At 39.3% G+C, this 19,720-nt stretch overlaps 2 protein-coding genes across 2 annotated transcripts in view; both read left to right on the forward strand.

Moving 5' to 3' along the window:
* The first annotated feature begins 205 nt into the window (after positions 1–205).
* On the forward strand, positions 206–15,558 carry LOC307019519 (fibronectin type III domain-containing protein 7-like). Its single transcript, XM_079650507.1, has 16 exons — positions 206–353; positions 514–526; positions 678–938; positions 1,985–2,245; positions 2,971–3,234; positions 4,421–4,684; positions 5,340–5,594; positions 5,667–5,924; positions 6,248–6,502; positions 6,698–6,917; positions 7,621–7,703; positions 11,865–12,119; positions 12,779–13,039; positions 13,309–13,338; positions 13,462–13,498; positions 14,993–15,558. The coding sequence occupies exons 1-15, from the start codon at positions 309–311 to the stop codon at positions 13,491–13,493; spliced, it is 2,757 nt and encodes a 918-aa protein (XP_079506633.1). The 5' UTR covers positions 206–308; the 3' UTR covers positions 13,494–13,498; positions 14,993–15,558.
* A 4,093-nt stretch (positions 15,559–19,651) lies between these two features.
* The window catches only part of fndc7b (fibronectin type III domain containing 7b), a gene marked incomplete at its 5' end in the record, with an annotated part of 45,127 nt that continues 45,058 nt past the window's right edge, over positions 19,652–19,720 (forward strand). Inside the window, one exon of the mRNA XM_079650519.1 lies at positions 19,652–19,705. Coding sequence (XP_079506645.1) covers positions 19,652–19,705 — 54 coding nt within the window. The remainder of the gene's footprint in view (positions 19,706–19,720) is intronic.

A 19,720-nucleotide genomic window follows, 5' to 3' on the forward strand; every position in this document is an offset into this window, starting at 1 on the left:
ATGTGTGTAATTCGTGGCACAATTAAAACGGAGTCGAAAGATAATCTTTCTCTCGCCATTGACTTCAATACATAATTTTTCAGAAATAAGGTCCCCTGGAAGTCCACCGGAGGGGGAGGGACTTCGCCTCTCGATTACGCTACTTCACTGTGACTGGTCAATTGCTTCAGTGGGAGGGACAAAATGCAGCTATTTATACCAGCACAGACACAGTATGTTTAGAAAAAGGTGAAACCTTGAAGAGAGAAGCATTTGAATCCAACAGAAGCGGCAGTGTGAGGAGAGAAGTCATTTTACTTCAAGAAAATATGAAGTGGCCTACGATTTTTGTCTTGCTGAGCATATGCTCCCAGGTAAAGTAACGGACTAAAATGTGTTATAGTCATTTTGCTTATTTCATTTCAGGCTCAGAAATCCTGTTTTTTAAAAAGGAATGATACAATGTTAGTCAAGTAGGAACTTGAATGTCATATAAAACCATAACCGTTTTTATTTTCTCATCTACATTTGCAGGCTGCAGCACAAGGTATGTATTTTATATTTTACCATAACTACACTGCAGATGGTAATATCATTTTCATATGAGAATGAAAGGGCACAAAATATTGATATCTGTAAATGAATCAATTTATCAGGGTGTAAAAAAGTAGGCAACTATAAAGATGCTCTCTCATCAGATATCGAAGTATCCGTGTTCTCTGCAACATCGAAGAGCGTGATTCTCAGATGGACCAGGGTCTACGGAGCCAACTCATACAAGGTCATCGCCGCCCCCCAGAACTCCCCAGGCAACCCAGTTGGTTATGCCGTGTTTGGTCCACACACAGTGATGGGCACCATCAACTCTCTGTCCCCAAACATCATGTATACATTCACAGTTGCAGCTCTGGATAATGCTCAAGAGATACTAAACATTGGAACTATCGATTCTTCCTCAGGTGAGTTAACCTTGCGATGTTAAAGCACTTAATTGAGTGTTTTATTCTTGTTTAGTTTCATCACACACAAAAAAACGTTCTGGTACATGTGTTTTAGTTAAGCTAGTACAGTAGGCCTACTGTTTTTTTATTCTGTGATATTCGGGCAAACTAATGAGATATATATATATATATATATATATACACACACACACAAAAGTATTGGGACACTCCTTAATCATTGAATACAGGTGTTTCATTCAGTCCCATTGCCACAGGTGTATCAAATCAAGCACCTAGCCCTGCAGTCTGCCTTTTACAAACATTTGTGAAAGAATGGGTCGTTCTAAAGCACTTTGAGCACCAGGAAAAGCGCGTTATAAAAGTAATTTTATTATTAAAGAGCTCACTGAATTTGAACGTGGTACTGTAATATGCCACCGTTGCAACAAGTCAGTTCGTGAAATGTCTTCTGTCGTAGATATTCCTCGATCAACTGTAAGTGTTGTTATTGCAAAGTCTAAGCGTTTAGGAACCACAGCAACTCACGTAAAGACCACGTAAAGTTAGAGCGGGGGCGCAGAGTGCTTAAAAGTCGCCAAAGCTCTACTGACTTGATAACTGCGGAGTGCTGCCACTGAAGTGCTGCCAGAGCAGTGGAAGCAGTGGAAACGCGTTCTGTGGAGAGACGAACCAACTTCATATTAATGCCCAATAATTTTGTCTATATAGTGTACTGTATACACATTACAGTCAGAATGTTTTTTTAAACATTTGTTATCTGAATAAGTAATGTAACGTGTACATTTAAACACTTAAAGGGTACTTTGATGAGGAGCACAGAAGAGTCACTGTTAGTGCCTCATGATTTAAATAAGCCTTTCTTTAAGCAAATAGTTTTATTTTATTACATTCAGCATTCAAATTGACGTACTGTTGCAGACACAAAATAAATAGTTTGCCCTGAAATCTGTGGGTAAAAAGATGGATTGCATTGCCAACTATCGCTGAGAAGGTGGAGGAAGTTGTAGTATCTCGTCAAACTGTATTTCTTGTGAATCTTTTAGCTCCTGAGGTGATGGATCCAATCCTGACGGTGAAGTCGAAGGACAGCAAGACTTTTATCGTGTCTTTCAGCTTGAAGACCGGGGCGACATCTTACATCATACGATTGCAGAATCCAAACCGCTTCATCAGAGAATACATCGTGTCCTCCTCCCCCGCTGAGATTGAGTCTCTCGACCCGTACACAGAGTACTCACTCAGCATCATGTCTGTGAACAGTGGAGGCCAGAGCCAGCCATCTTCCCCTGTGACTGCAAAGACAGGTACTGTTGTAGTGTTTGTGTCCATAATTCAAGATTGAGAAACCAAACCTCAGAAATGTATTCAGTGGGTAAACAATTAACCCCCAAGGGCTGGACTATAGCAATGAGTCACATATTCAGTAAGAAACAATATGTCCTGTTCTTCTCAGTCTCCATACCCTGCAGGAGTCACTTGTTCTCCTTCATTGTCTCTTAGCAGAGTATACAGTCCTGTCAGGGAATGTATACACATTATCTTCAGTTTTTGTGCAAAAAGAATCCAGGGTTTTTCTTGCCGATCAATGCCTTAGGGTCTTTCCAGTAAAGACGGTTAGTATACCGGACCCTTCTCTGTTAAACACAATGGGAGGAGCTGATCCTGAGAACATGGCTGGCACGTCTCTACTCCATCCCCAGGGGACTATCTGATCCACATGAGTACAAAAACAACATGCTACAGGCAGTCATCGTTTTTGTTTGCCGTTATTCACCTCTAGTTTGATTTCCCTTCCTTGAATGTAGGTTTCTGTTTATGTAAGATTGAGAATAACTACACTGTAGGTGGATTTATTTATACATCCACCATTTTTGGAAATTATAACCAAAACTGTCCACTTGCATGTTTGAAACTAAAAACAACTTTTTTACATCTAAATTCAAACATGTGAGATTGCTCACTTACATCTTCACTCAAAGTACAGTCGCCCTCATCGCTTCATTATGTTAAACTTTGTCCCCCTCCACAGTGTTGCCCCCTCCTCAGCTCTCCGCCTCCTCTCCCAGCAACGACAGCATCACTGTGTCCTGGGCTCCTGTTGCCAACGCTGTCCAGTACAGCCTGTCTCTGTACAAGTTTGGCTGGAACACCACCTTCATCAAGCACAACACTTCCAGCACCAATTGGATCGTCTCCGGCCTGGATATGGGCTCAGTCTACGTCATAAAGGGTTTCGCCTGGGACCCCGAGGGCCGTCAGGGAGAGGACAGTCAGTACATCAACCAGATGACAAGTAAGCGTGCACTGAGACTCTTTTCTGTGTGTATGGAAATACCCATGATTGCTCCTACAAGTATATAGAGTCCATGTGCCTTTTTTATTTGATCATGTAAGAAATATTATAGGTGTAGAGATAAGAGAAAATATTAACTAGGCTTGCAATTTTAAATAAACTTAACACAGTCACAGAACTTTTTTTAGTGTGTAAAAACATATATCTTAATGATTATCATGGGATGTAGCCTATATAAGTTACAAAAATAAACTTTAAATACATTTGCCACAGTCACAGCACTTTTCATGTTTGTTTTTTTACAAGTATTACATTACATGTTTTTTAGATGCTTTTATCCAAAGCGACTTACATACTCAATACTCAATACTGTGGGCAATCCCCACAGGAGCAATTTGGGGTAAAGTATCCAGGGGCACAATGACATTCTGACTGCAGAGGGGTTTGAACCTGATCCGAATACCAACGCTCTATCCACTGCACCACACGCCTCCTCCACACAAAAAAGTTTTTGCTTTTCAGAAACATTTAACCTCTTCCAAGTCTTACACTTATTAGAAATATATAATAGTGGAACCTAAAACATGACCTTAAGACACAGAATATTGTGTAAAAATATATATCTTCAAATGAGTATCATGGGATGTAGCCTATATAAGTTACAAAAAACATGACTCAAGTTGTTTGAAATAGTATTAAAACCCTTTGTTTCATAAAGGAAACTACTCCATACAAGAAAACGTTCTACATTTGAACTTGGGCGACTCCTAGTAGTTCAAAAAGACACATAGGTAGCACTGGTCTTCTCTGGAGTGTCTTTTTCATCCACAAAGACTTATGCATCACAAGAATACAAAAACTGTACAAATAGAACTAGTTATAAAGCCATGTTCAAATAACTCGATAAGTGTTGACATGTAAACAGTCATTTGATGCTGAAATAGTGGGTCTCTGTGTTGGTTTGAACTATATAAAATATTTTCAACCTCAGGCTGTGACATCTATATCTAAGAACGGCAGCCATCTGATGAATACAGTATTATTAGTAATATTTTCTTCACAAAACATTACTGGTAAGAGTAATTTAGAAACTATTACTCTAATTATACTTCTCTACTCTTATTAGTGTGTTTTTATGTGTGCTTTTATTTAATGCATCATTGGGCATGTTTTATTGTTTTCACAGGACCTGCTATGCCATCTATTGCCAATGTCTCCATGGTGATGAATAACGGTTTGGCCGGTATCTCTGTGTCCTGGGAACGGGATGAGGGGGTCTTTGGGTCCCTCCAGTACCATGTGATGAGCGACCAGAACCTCACCTGTAACTCCACATCCAGCTCCTGCATCCTGGCTCCAGTGGGCTGCGGAGAGGTACACACAGTCCGGGTCAGCACCTCCAACGAGGCCGGGCCCAGCGACCAATCCGGCCCCATGGTGTTCATCACCTGTGAGTATTAGACTACATTTAGTTCCGATCACACTTGTGAACTATCGGTTTGTAATAGGGCACCGTAGACCTATAATGAGCAAGCCATAATAATGCAAGGAGTATTGGATTAGTCACAAGATACTGTATAAGTGTTGGTTGGTTGGAAGTTAGTTCATTACATCTTATTTAGAGTCACTTTTATCCAAAGTTACTTCGATGCCATAAATGTGACTACAGGGTCAATTTGAACCTCTGATCCTTACATTAATGGATTATCAAAATGGTTTAATTTGAAAGTTGACAAATCTATTCGTCTTTGCATATTTATGATCTGTTTACGAGACAGCTATAAGATCATTCAATCTTCACATTCTCTTCAAACATAAAAAAACAGAAGATCAGAAGAATTCTTAATTTTCTCATCAATTTAATAGATTAAATCTAATATACAATGAAATAAAACGGATACTTTGAACATACACTTCGCTACAAGAGTTATGATTACATTTAGTTGTTTAATAAGAAAAACATTATTATGTTATATGTAGAATTCTAACATCAACACATTAGTGCTAGTCTAGATATGGATAAAAAAATGATGGCAGCACTAGTTTGCTCTGAAACCCTCTGTCATTAAAATATGACTAAACTCCCTGCTGTCCTGTCCGGTCAGCCCCCTGCCCCCCACAGTCTCTGGCTGTTGTGGAGTCGACAGAAGGAAGCTGCACGCTGACCTGGGACACGGTGACTCACGTCGACAGCTACACAGCCTTCATCAAGAGAGGAGACGGTGCAGAGGAGAGCTGCAACACCACCAGCAGGAGCTGCACCTACAACTGCACATGTGGCCACACATACCTGATGTCTGTGATGGCCTTCAACCAGGCTGGCAGCAGTCCTGAAGGACAGGTTCTCAACGACACCACCTGTAAGTAGCCACTGAGGGGACAGATTTGAATTCATGATTTTCTGTATATCACACCCCCTGTGTGTCTTTCAGTGCTCTGTTGTCCAGAGGGTGTATCCATCTCCGCCGTGAGCACTGACACGTTTGAGATCACGTGGACGGTCTCTCGGGGGGCAGAGCTGTACCAGACTCGAGCTGCAGAAAGTTCAGAGGTCATCCTGTGTAACGACACGGCTCCGGTGTGCGCCCTCTCTGACCTCAGCTGCGACAGTTCCTACAGCGTGGTGGTGACACCCTGCAACGACATCAGCGGATGCAACCGGGCATGCAAAGCTCACACACAAATCACAGGTAGGAAACGTGTGCCCACATGTATCCAGCAAATATCCAGTTACATTTTTAAGTTGTAATGTTTTGCACTTTAGTTTCATTTTCAGATTTCCCATTTAAACAAAAGTAAAAGATCAGTTAAAAAAAAGTTTTGAATGACTTAAAATGCTTGATATCTAATATTATGAACTAGACTGGTCATCAGAGAGCTATAGTATATTTTAAAACTACACATAGGCCTACAGCCAATTCATTAATTTCACATCCATTCCTCATGTACTGTATGTGGAGTAGTCTCAGAGGTTTGATCATGCTCTTAATTCCTCTTTTCCTCCACCCGTCAGCTCCATGCATGCCGATGAATCTGATGTTGACTCAGAGAAACTCCTCCTGCTTCAGTGTCAGCTGGACTCCAAACAACAGGCTTGCTATTTACACCGTGACAGCGTCGGGAGATGACGGCACACGCACCTGCAACACAGACGGAAACAGCTGCGACATCACTGACCTTCCTTGTGGCTCTAACTTTGAAGTCAGCGTCATAGCAACCAGCCCCGCAGGCTTGGGTTTACCCAGCTACTCTGAATTGTTGGAAACAGGTGAGTGGTCAAAAGTTGTGATTGAACCATTTTATTATAAAGCACAGGCAGGACTTAACAACAATATAATAGCATGCTAGTGACGTGTAGCGCCACCTACAGCCTCAAGAACACCTTCAGGGTTCCTCAGCATGGAATACGAACACAGATATATTTGTAATAAAAACTGATTTCTTCGTGATATTGCCCTCTCAGCCACCTGTGACGACTTGCAGAATAGACTGAGAAGAAATAATGTGAGAATCTTTCAGGTACCAGAGGCGAGTGAGGGAGGAAACATGGCAGAATTTATTAAAGAACTGTTACACAAGGTGCTTAAACTACCATCACTAACGGATATTAAGATAGAGAGAGCGCACTGCTCACCCCCGTTTACGCCACATAGAGACCCGACAGCCCCTCAAGACGCATCATCGTGAGATTTTTGGACGCAACGGTTAAAGATCTGGTGATACGACAGGCATGGAGTCAGGGACAGGTCTCCTTCCAAGATAAAATAATAATTTTTGATCATGATTACACTCCGGAGTTACACAAGAAGCGGGCAAAGGTGCACAAAGTCATCAAGCAGCTAAAAAAGGACATACTGGCGAGGTGTATATACCCAGCGCAGTTAAAACTCAAGCTGGGCACGGGGGAGAAGACCTACACCACACTGTCCAGCACTGCAGAGGTGCTGAAAGGCCTGGGAGTCGACGTGCACTGCGGAGAAAGAGAACGCACAGAGGATGAGTTAAAGGACGGATGGAGAAAAAAAGAGACATGGTACTGTCAGCATCGGATCTGAGGACATTTCTGCAAGAAGAAGCTTAAATAGTCTCCCGATGCTGTTTAAAAACCCAAAGTGACTGAAACAGGTTTGGAGTCGGCTCTATTCTGCACACATTGACAGTGGAAAAATGTTATATAAAGTGGTTGTGACTTGTGCAAATACTACAAATTAGTTGTTCTCATAAGTTATTCTAATATTTTATTTACCAATTCTAGGCTCTGGCGGAGCCCGTTTTCTTAGTTCGGAATGAGTGAATTACACTCACTTAGACCTTTTTTACATGTTAGTGTATTATTGGTCAGGTTAGCACTCTATGTGATTTTTGGGATTTTTTTTTTTCCCACAGAGGGGGCTGGTCACACCTCCCTGCCCCAGCACCAGTGGGGATCTGTCACAGCTATAGTTCGTTTGCTGTGGCTGATTGGACAGGTGGAAGTTCAGTTCTATGTTTTAAGTGGTTTTTGTATGTTTCTCCTGACATATGTTGCGTTCTACAGTTTTTCTTTATGCGATCTCGGCAACATTTTTCATGTGTCTTCAAGCAGGCAGGGCTATTTACTCTAATGCTAAACAGAGATTATCGCTTACTTAAATATTGTTAGCTGTAATGTAAGGGGAATTAACAACCCGATTAAAAGGAAAGATTCTGGGACAATTAAAGAAAATGGAATGCTCGGTAGCTCAGATTCAAGAAACTCACTTATCTGAAATGGAACATTTAAAATTAAAGAGAATGGGTAGATCAAATTATAGTGCGTCATGTGGGAAGAGTAAAAAAACGAGGAGTAGCTATTTTAATTAACAAATCAGTATACTATAACAATGAGTCCTCCACCAAATGAAGACTGCGATTTATTTTTTTAAAAGATTGCAGCCCTAGTGGCAGATAATGGAGAGGGAATAATAATCATAGGGGGGGACTTCAATTGCACATTGAACAACAAAATGGATACATTACCCTTAACAATAAGAACCCTGCCTAAAATGTCCAGAAATGTCTTAAACATGATGAAGGAGCTGGGATTAGTTGATATCTGGCGACACCTACACCCAAGTGACAAAGACTTTACGTTTATGTCCCATGTACATGGAAGTTATTCAAGAATAGATTACTTTTTGGTGTCAAAAAAGGATACATACCGGATAAAAGATAGTGTAATTGAACCAATAACAATCTCAGACCACAGTCCTGTCTCTATGAAAATTAACCTGGGGTTAGATAAATGGTTTAAGTACTGTAGACTTAACGTCTCACTATTGGCAGATAACCGGATAAAACAGGAAATACGTTCTGCAATATCTGAATACTTTGCCTTGAATGATAATGGTGAGGTCTCCCCCTCGGTGTTATGGGATGCTGGTAAGGCCACGATTAGGGGCAAAATTATTTATATAGGATCTAAATTAAAGAAACAAAGACTGGCGAAACAACAAGAATTGGAAACAGAAATTAAAAGATTAGAGAGGGAACATAAGACAGCTAGAAAAGAAGAAGTACTCAAAGTTGAAGGAAGTTAGAATTAAGCTAGATGCAGAATTAACTTACAAAGCAGAGGGAGCCCTCAGGTTCATAAATAGAAAATATTACGAAATGGGAAATAAGGCTAGCAGATTATTGGCATTTCAACTTAGAAAAGCCCAGTTCAGCTGCATTATCTCCAAAATTAAACATCCTGAAACTAACCAGACAGAAACAGATCCTAGGAAAATATCAGATGCTTTTGCAAAATATTATGCGCAACTGTATAAAAGCGAAGATCAGGAATTGAAGGAAGAAAGAATTAGTGAATTTTTAAAGCCCCTCAATATGAATAAACTGGCAACTGACGAAGCATCTAAGTTAGTAGAGCCTATCAGAGAGGAGGAAATTAAGGAAACTATTACTAAACTAAAAAACAACATCACTGGGAGTAGATGGGTTTGCAGGTGAATATTATAGAGCCTTCATAAATGATCTTTCCCCTATATTATGAGTATTAAATGCAGGAGACCCCCCAAAATCGTGGTTAGAAGCTATAATCACAGTCCTGCATAAAGAGGGAAAGGACCCCACACAGTGCACTAGTTATCGCCCCATAAGTCTTCTATGCGTTGATTACAAAATACTAACTTCAATCTTGGCAACCAGAGTACAACATCATTTAAAGAAGTTGATAAAACCAGAGGATTTATTTCAGGTCGTCAAGGGACAAATAATGTAAGGAGAGCTTTAAACCTTCAGTCAATAGCGGCACAAGATAAACAACCTTCAATGCTTCTCAGCCTAGATGCTGAGAAAGCATTTGATGGAGTTGACTGGCTATTTCTTAAACAAACATTATTGGAAATGGGTTTTGGAGAAATATTTACAACATGGATTAGTTTGCTTTATAAGGATCCTAAATCAATAATAAGAGTAAATGGGCATTGTTTGGATTTTTTTTAAAGTAGACAGGGGGGTGAGGCAGGGCGACTCAATGTCACCTCTTCTTTTCGTACTCAGTATTGAACCCTTAGCGGAGGCTATACGCCAAAATAAACAGATTCAAGGAATGGCGGACGAGGGAGGGTCAATGCATAAAATATCTTTATTTGCAGATGACATTTTACTCTTTATAAAACACCCCCATCTTCTATTCCAGCTCTTATGCAGTGCTTGTCTAAGTATGGGGCAATTTCAGGATACAAAATTAATCCAATTAAATCAGACGCAATGATGATAACAGGGAGTTGGCCTACACAATTAAACAAGGATGTTTCTTACCGTTGGTCCAAGCAGGGGTTTAGATATCTAGGGATTTTCATTACTCACCATCCTATGCATTTATTTGAGGCTAACTATAAAACATTAATAAAGCAAATAAAGAATGACATACGGTGGGAAATTCTCCCCCTGTCGCTATTCGGAAGGGTAGAGACTGTAAGAATGAACGTACTCCCTCGATTACTCTTCCTATTTCAATCCCTTCCCGTGGGAATTCCAGCCTCCATTTTCAACATGTTAAATAGACTTATATCTAAGTTTATTTGGCAGAATAAGAGACCCAGAGTAAGACTTACAATTATTTTTCTACCAAAAGAGAAGGGAGGCTTAGGCCTGCCAAATTTGAAATATTATTATTGGGCTGCTCAGTTAACGGCAATAGTGAACTGGATTAGAAAGGACGAGGAAACGGGATGGGCACAGATTGAGCAGAGTGCAACTAAGGGTGTGTTATCAAATCTGTCAAGAAAGTTAAGATTGAGAATGAATGGATAAAGCATACCCTGAAGTTGTGGACGGCAGTTAAAAAAAATGTCAGTAGCCCAGAATCAATATCAAGAGCCATGCCAATTATAGGCAATATAAAGTTTCTTCCATCTATAAGGGATGGAGGTTTTAACAGATGGGCCGATAAAGGTCTTATCACAATTAACCAAATGTTTGATGGAAGAGATGTCAAATCCTTCTCCCAACTTCAAGAACAATATGGGCTCCCGTCAAATGATTTGTATAGGTACTTCCAGATAAGACACTATATTACAAGGAAAGAGAAGCAATCCAAACATACCTGAAATATTAAAGATAAATGGGAATTGGAACTAAACATTATAATCGAAGATGCAGTCTGGGAAAGCTTATGTGTGGGCAGTCATAAAGGAATTAATAGTCAGTTATGGAAAGAGTTTGATTGGAAGCTGAAAATCAGATTTATTTTTTTTACACTCCTTTTTGAATTTCTAAATATGTACAAGGACCATCAGTCGCATTATGTTGGGAGTAAATGTGGAAAAATAGGGGATCATACACATATCTTTTGGGATTGCCCAGTAATTGAAGGATTTTGGAAATCTGTTAAAGAGGAGATTAACAATATCCTGGAAATGACTGTTCCTCTGGAGCCCATGTTGTTCTTGCTCGGGGTTATACCTACAGACATTTACGATTCAGACCAGAGGTACATATTACGGATACTGTTATTAATTGCCAAAAAGATTATAACTGTGAACTGGAAAAATGCAAAATCTCCGACAATCATTCAGTGGAAGCACAGACTTAAACAAGTCTACACGATTGAAAAAATTGACGGCGAGCCTGCAGAGAAAAATTGACTTTTACCCAAAGATGGAACTGTTAAAATATATCTGTATCGCTGGTTGAAGAGGGTTGTTGAAACTGAACCGAACTTTAGATGAATACTAGGGAAAAAGTCCCTGTGTAACTGATCCTGCTGTGCCAAAGATCTCAGTCCCTGTGTAAAATGCTTTCATTAATATTTATTTTTATATCCCAGTTTACATTTATTTATATTATTTACTTCATTATTTCAAGTTATACTAGATTCGCTTTATTTCAATATTAATCATACTTTGCTTTGTCGTGTAATCATCTGTCATTTTAATGAAAACGTCCTATGTCAGGATATGTCTAGTCTTGTTTTGTTAAAAAGAAAATAAACAGTTAAAAAAAAAAAACTGATTTCTTAGTTAATATCAAGCTGTCTTTTGCTCTTTTCTGCTGTAACAAATGTAAATGTCCCCTCTGTGGGATGAATATAGGGATTCTGATTTTGATAAAGATGGTAGTTTTGTGTTCCACTCCAACACCACATTTATCATCCTCTTCTACAGGACCGTGCTGCCCGGTGGATCAGGTGGTGGATCAGGTGACGCTGGCAATGAGCAATGTGTCATGGTCTCCCGCTAAAGGGGCGCATACATTCATCACTTCCCTAACATCAACGCGTGGTCACGCCCGCTGCCACACCATGGACTCCCACTGCCTCATGGGATGCATCACCTGTGGGACCAACTACACAGTCACCATGGAGGCGATCAGCCACAGCGGGCGCCGGTCAAACTGCTCCTATGAGGGCTTCTCGTCCAGTAAGTGATTGGGTTTTCTTCCAATGAAAAGAAAATACTTTGCAACTGTAGTGTATCTACCAGAAAGCACTGACATGACACTTTTATTATAAAAAAGAAGCAATACATATCTAAGACGATTGTTTATGGTATGTATCAATATAAAAGTAGGAATCTGTTAATCATTTTCAATAAAATTGGATTTGAAACACTTTTTATATTTATTTGTACAAAAGGGGTTCTCACATTTTTGTAGTTTTTAAGATTAAAAAAAAAAAATCTTGAGGACAAGCGGCCAAAGTAAAAACATAACTAAATGTTTAAAAAATGTAGCTGCTATAAAAAACTATAAATTTTTTGTAAATTACTGACAAATGTAAGCCTACTTCTATTAATCGAACCATTTAGCATTATCTTCGTGGCCCAATAGATGGCGCTCTGACACCCACACAAAACAGTAGAGTCCGTACCCTTTTTGTAAAACAACAAAATACACTTTAAATTCAAAGCCATTTCTTGACTGCTTTGCTCATGTGCGTCAGGATTAACATTTGACAGATCGGTGAAATATATGTTCCAAAAATTCAAACAATTTGTCATGCTCTCTTTGAATGGGCTGGTTATCTTTCAGACATTAAAGCCACTGCAGAAACCTCCCTTCATGTCTCTCTCTCTCTCAGGTGCCTGCTGTCCATCAGGCGTCCGGCTCTATGGGATGGCCCACAGCTCTCTGCGGGTGCACTGGCGCGGTGCTGGCAGCAGCCACAGCTACGTCACAGAGCTGGTGGGAAGCAGGAACAACTACACCTGCACTGCCTCCCCCGGGGAGAGCAGCTGTGATGTTCCCAACATCCAGTGTGGGGATGTCTACACTGTGGTGGTGACTCCGCTCACACCAGAGGGCAGCAAAGTCCTCTTCTGCGCCCAGAGGATCTACTCGGGTAGGATTGTGACGTCTCTCACAGTTGTTTATGATGATAAATAATATAGGAATTTACTTTGGAGCTAATGTGTCCTTTTGTTTATTATATTAAAAGTTAACCCTCTGTTTATGCTCTTAACGGAAAAGTTTTAGGACTAGTGATTTTATGGCTTTCTGTAAGACGATTCAAGCCCCACAGGACAACAAAGGTGGCACAGCTGAATCATTTTTAAAATGATTGACAACATTTTGACTGAATTTCAACCTTTTTTCCCCATGCCCTCTCAGTCTCTTGCGCAGGCAGCAACCTTGGTACAGGTGAGTGTTATAATATGCAAACATATATTTATAAGTTCCACCAAAACCACCCAAACAATTATTTGACTTAAGAAGTAAAATTATTTTTATTTTTCTCTAATGTCATTTCAACCTGTTCTGCAGTGATATACAGAGGAAAGAGAAGCGTGGACTAGATATGGTAAGTAAAAATACGACAATTATACAGAAACTGTAGTGGAAGCTGTACATAGCTGCAACTGCTATAGTGGTTGACTAAAGACGCAAGCATAAAGTTATGTGAAGCCAGTGAACTTGCCTCTTTGAGACAAGAGGCTTGTACTACGAAGCTGGTTCAACCTAACCTGGATATGTTTGAGTTAGCCGGTTGGCCTAATCCAAAACATACGCGCTCTCGCTAAACGGTCCTACGACGCGGGTTATCAAGTGGATCGCGCAAGCCTGCCGTGTCCCATCTAGTTAGGTGCGCGTTCACATGAAAGGGGTGCTATTTGGAGCATTCGACCAATCACAAACATGGAGAAGCGTACTGACAGCGCAGCGTCATACTTCCTGAATGAAAAGTCAACTATATAATTAGACAAATATGAAGAAGTTAAACTTTAAACATCCATGACTTAAACACTTTATCCAGGATAAAAGCCACATAGCTGCACCTGCAAGGTGAATACAGCCGGTAAAAGAAAAAGTGTTTGAATGCGTACATTAACAGGTTTATGATATCACTGCCCCGTCTAAGACAAGAGTGGATCTGACTTTAATTACATTTGTCTCGAGTGTTTCGTCAACTTAATGTGTTGCTTAAAATAATACTTCTGCATACAGTATGTGACACTGAGTGCTGCACGGGCATACGGCTCAGCTGACTCAGATAAGGAAATATATGATACATTATGATGTGATATGCCGCGGACTGTACTTAATGTTACTCTGATCCGGTTACTTATGTTGTGGCAGATATTTAAGTAAGCTTTCTTAACGCTAATTTTATAATAGTCAGATTGCTCTGAAGATGGGAGGTGATACTCTATTAATGTTCACGTTCACATAGTCGGTGATTTTTGCCGGCCGTCTTTCCTGCAACGGCAGCTTTTCTGTAATTCCTTTCTCCTGTAATATGACTTGATCGCTTTAAACTCCGCATACTGAGCTCTGATTGGTCAGCAGGCAGTGCTTTCACTGAGTTGAGCTCTTAGCCTGCAACCTAACCTGCTCCGGGGCAGGTTAGCCGCACAGCATAAGTTACCATGGAGATCTAGCCTGCTAAAAAGAGAACCAGCGTCGTAGGACCGGAAACCCCGAGTTTTCCCTGAAGTTAGCCGGCTAAGCGAAAATTCTGCTTCGTAGTATACCCCCCAGCTTTTAATCATCTTTTAAACGTCACAATATAATTAACAATATATATGTGACAATAAAGCAAGCTAAAAGATGACCTTTTTATGAAAAAAACGATCTTAAAGCAACACGGGCACGATATGAAACGAGAACAGAAATTGTTACAGTAAGACATAATAATTAAGTATATTATACATGTTCAGGTATAATGATTCCCTCTGTTGGTCACAATAAAACATTATTTTGATCAAGATCTGAAAACTTGACACTCTCCTGTTATAAGATACTTAATGAATATACATTTCTTCAAACTGAATGTGACTGAATCTCTTCTCCACAGACGCAACACCGCCATCTTCCTTTTTCTCCTCTTCCTCCATCAGTCACTGCAATAAAGCCAACTCATGGATGAATAGAAGATCTTGCCTGCACTGGACAACATGCCTGTGTTGTATTTTAATAATACATTTGTATGTGTTTTTATGTCTGTGTCACTGATAAAACAATACCCCTCTATTCCCTAAACGATCTTGATCAAGCACTCTAATAGACGAGTGCATATGTTTGCTGCTCATGAGGCAACATGTACAATGTGGACATGAAACATGTTAAAAGTACCTCTTGAACAAATCACCATATTGACAAAAAGATCAATTGGCAAAAGAGTAACAGTGCCTAAGCAGACCTTGAAGAATATTTTTGCCCCTTCATTTTCTGAATAATTGATTGGATGGTTGGCCAAAAAGTAAATGATAATTGTAGGTCTGTCCCCAAGTAGGAAGCCTCCTGGTGATCTGTGTCACCTCATCATGTGTTCTCAGAATGAATTCAACTGTTTGTGATATGTTTCTCTGTTGTTGTGAAAACCTGATTCTTAGATCAGTAAATAAATAATTCCGAGCATCATTTTTGTGATGTGTGGTTTATTTTGCCCATAGATTTGTGCTTCAAAATCTTGTTTTATGCTGTTTGGTGGCCGGCCATAACTAAGTGTACCTACTCCAATACTTTGATTCCACTATAATCCAAAGGCTAATGCTTTTGACTTCCCTCCGTTTGTTTGATAACTTTTGAATATACATTTTTAACTACAAGGTATTATTTTTAATAACATCAGCTTCAGATTAAATTGTAACTGAAACGGGCCTTTATATAATGAGGTATTTTACTTATCTTTGTCAGTAGTGTTCACATTTACTTTCTTTTCTAAAAGAATAGTCAACAAAATTGTTACCCGGCCACACTTTGGACATTTTCTTTTCCTGCTACAAAGAAAGTGGTCCGGCAGGAAGTCCTTTTGTGTCGTATGTGTGCTTTTGGCAAGTTTTCATAACATGGTCTAAATGCTCAGACACCTTGGTGAAAATCAATCCTAGTTGTGAAACTAAGGTAAATCAGGCACATTTGCTTCACGGTGTTCTGACCCCAAGGGCAATTTACTAACAACATTGGTCCTTATTTAATTGTAGAATATTAAAAATCATCAATTTAAAGGTCACCTATTATGCAAAATCCACTTGTTCATGTCTTATATACATGTGTCCATCTGTGTAAAAAGATTCTGAAAGTTTCAGGAAAAAACATTTGCTAACTTTTTGTCCTGATCCATTTATATAAAATCCTGTCTGAAAATGAGATCAGGTTTTTTGCCACTTTTTGATGTCATAACAATTTTTTGGGTTGTGTAGCCAATATCAACCAATTTAACCCCCCCACCTTATCACCTGAATCTCGTCCTAGAGCACCATTGTGTTCTTTTTAACCAAATATCTCTCAAAGGGCCGTGGGGAGTGGCTCCTTTTCATCTAAAGAAACAGACAGAGAATCAGCACTTTTGAAACAGGGCTGTAACAGAGAGGTTTATGGGATGCTACAATGATCTGTCTGGTATTTGGAGTCAGACACTTCAGAGACATGTTTTGTATATACTGTATGAGACCTATATTATATTGATGAAAAACAGTATAATAGGGGACCTTTGCAACTCCAGAGTTAATGATGCCTTTCTATCGGCCGGAAGAGAGAAGTCATTCCTCACAGTGAAAATATGGCTGAATGTCTAAGTGTCTTTTAAAAACACACCCAGCCACCCGCTTCACAGGGCAGCCTTCCGAGAAACATGTGTCGCTTGGTCTCCTTTTCACTACACAGGTTTCAGTTGGCTAAGTCCCCGAAAACACAAAAGGAATGAGTCTTGTATTATCCCCAGTGCAGCTCGAACAATGTAGGTTATCAATATTGATACTGTGTTGGCTCTGAGGGGAATAGTTGCCATTCAGAGCTCGATCATGACTCAGCCAAAGTATGGCATTTCTTTGAGATACACAAATCGGAAGGTATTTTTGCAGTCTACGTAACACCCCATTCAATCTAAAAAAAAAAAAAAGAAAGACATTTAAGGTTTCTTGCCATGACTGCTGATATTTCATTGTAAAGTGTCTTGAAAATGAGTACATTTCATTTTCAATGTTTAAGACATAAACGGACCAAACTCCTATATTTAAAATCTGTTATATTGGTTTTGAAATATAAGTCTCCTAATGAAAATGTCTGCCCCTTTAAGAGATGTAGGTTGCCAAAATTATGAAACAGGCATATCTCGAGACACATACCATTCTAATCACTTAATCACAACCTCAAAAGGGACAGCTGATTGGCTAGTTTGATAGTCCAGCTTTGACACACTAAGAAACTACATTGTAGCTCAGTTTTTCTCGAGAAAATAAACACTCATTACATTGTGTGATGTAAAATAATTATCTCTGTGTCAAAAATGTATAAAGCATGCTGTAATATTTATGAAAAAAGATGTTATGAAAGTGCATTTGTGTTTTAGGTATAAGTCCTAAAACACAAATGTTATGAAAGTGAATTTGTGTTTTAGGTATAAGTCCTTTAACACAAATGCATGACCATTATGCTACGACATGGAGAGATAACACTTCAAAAGGATGACCGAACCATTTGCTTCAATTGGACCAGAGCTGCTAAAAAAAAGTCATTTGTAACAAATGAAATCAAACCATATGTAAATAGTATTGATTTATACAGCAACTAAACTCTCAACGCTTTTGGTTTGGGGTTGGCAATCATTTTTTAAATATAGATTAAAAGCTAGCTACATTCGTTTATATACCCATACTTATGTCTAGGTAACACATTGTTTTAACAGCATTTAAATGACTCGATTTCAGTAGGTCATCATAACGTCATCATAACCAATTGCAATGGTGGACAAAAACGTCTCTTTTTCGCCCTCAACAGAACTTTCATATATTCAATGTCATACAGATTGATCACCTGGCCTATGGCTATCTGAATTGTAATATTGAAAACCTTTTACGCTGTATTTATATCATTCTTAGGAACAAGTTGCATCATGATATGCTTAATACCTGTGACCTATAACAGTGTCTACCTCTGGACAATATACAGCCATATAAAAATACAATGAAATATCAAGGTGTTCACATCATTTGTTCTTTTTTTTTTACTGCCTTTAAAATTGCTCTATTTTTTAACTGGGGCAGCTTAAGTTCCCCGGCATTTTAATGGCACGTATCCACTTTCTTGTTGACTTCCTTTTTTCTAAAACACGAGGAGGGACTATGCGGTGATAGCCCTTTATTCTCCAATGATAAAAGATCCTTTTCAGCCCAGCATTTACCCTACATGAAGCTAGCTAAGGGATTACTCTATAGGAGGAAATTATCTTTACTTTTCTTTTAGAATCCTTACAAAACCTCCAAAAGTAAAAAACGTGACTTAGTAACAGCACCAAACATGATGTGTTTTGTAAGTACATCCCATTGAGATGGAGTCCCAAATCCCAAGTTTGCATTCTTGACTTCGGTTTCAGTGGCACTTGTCTCTTTTGCCAGGGCGGCCCCTCCCAAGCCTTTATCTCTCTGCTTCAGGTCATTCACAGTGTTCCCATGTATTGTTACAAGGATGAAAAAAGCAGTTAACACAGAAACATAGCATATGAAGTCACAGCATGCCTACAAATTTGTGATACTTACAGTAACTTGAATGCATTTTGGGGAAGGATGGAAAAAATCAATCTATATGTGGAACTGTGAATAGAGACTATATACAAACACAGGGAGACACAATGTTTTGACAGTTTTCATCACAACACCAATCTCTTGCTGGGGGTTGATCCTGTGTTTGAAAGCATGTTTCTAGGGCAGGGTTGTGTCCATCAGGAAAGTAAACTGTGGCCTCTGAATACAAAAGTCATGACTTCTGCGATAAGATCTATTTGAATTGGATCCCCATTTTATGTGTTTCCTAAGGCACTTTGTTGTTGCTGCAGTTTGATTTATTTATCTTCTTATTAATTTTCTTTGTGACGATTTAACCTTCAAGATTTATGGTCCATTTACATTTTTTGTAATCAGATTATGATATTTTCTCATAATTTAGGAAAGGCTTAAAAAATGATGATAGCCCTTGTGTTTTCGACCTTCTAAACAGGATGAAGGACCCTCACAACATTAGTGAAACAAGGGTGTACACATTGTTCAAAAACGTATATGATAAACATATTTTAAAGTGTCATTATAGATGTTTTACAATAGATTTTGAGACTGTGGAAAAAAGCTAAGACTTTATACTTAAAATAAGCAACACAGGAACACATTAGTGTTGCTGTATAACTTGTTTGTTTGCTTCTTGTGTTTTTGTATGCAATCAGTAATGAGACCTTATGCCTTGATGGAGGTTTTACAAAATCATAGATTTGAGAGATAGAAAGAGAGGAAGAAGGTCAGAGAGAGAGAGAGAGAGAGACCTTAACATCACCAAACTCTCATCCTTCCACCCATCCCGCCCACCAGGTTGCCTGGGGCTGTTGGTGGGACAGCCTGTCCCCATTTGGGGCTCACCGATTGGTTCACATGCAAGCTGGGCTGAAGCTCAAAAGAATCCAGAACACCTTTTGTATTTGTCCCCCTTGAATACTAAACTAATTGTAATCCCACTGTCAATGTCAACGATGGGATTGTTGGGAGCCATAGGCTTTTCCTTAGCCTTGGTATCTCTAACTCAGGTATATCATTTTATA

Source organism: Notothenia rossii (genome assembly GCF_949606895.1).
Source record: "Notothenia rossii genome assembly, chromosome: 1".
In the NCBI taxonomy this organism is placed as follows: domain Eukaryota; kingdom Metazoa; phylum Chordata; class Actinopteri; order Perciformes; family Nototheniidae; genus Notothenia; species Notothenia rossii.

Bases quoted from the DNA above. Each gene is read 5' to 3' on its own strand.
- LOC307019519 (XM_079650507.1), top strand. From the start codon at position 309: ATGAAGTGGCCTACGATTTTTGTCTTGCTGAGCATATGCTCCCAG. The intron at 5,595-5,666 runs GTAAGTAGCCAC...TGTGTCTTTCAG, and splicing joins GGTTCTCAACGACACCACCT to TGCTCTGTTGTCCAGAGGGT. The intron at 6,503-6,697 runs GTGAGTGGTCAA...TTGCCCTCTCAG, and splicing joins CTCTGAATTGTTGGAAACAG to CCACCTGTGACGACTTGCAG.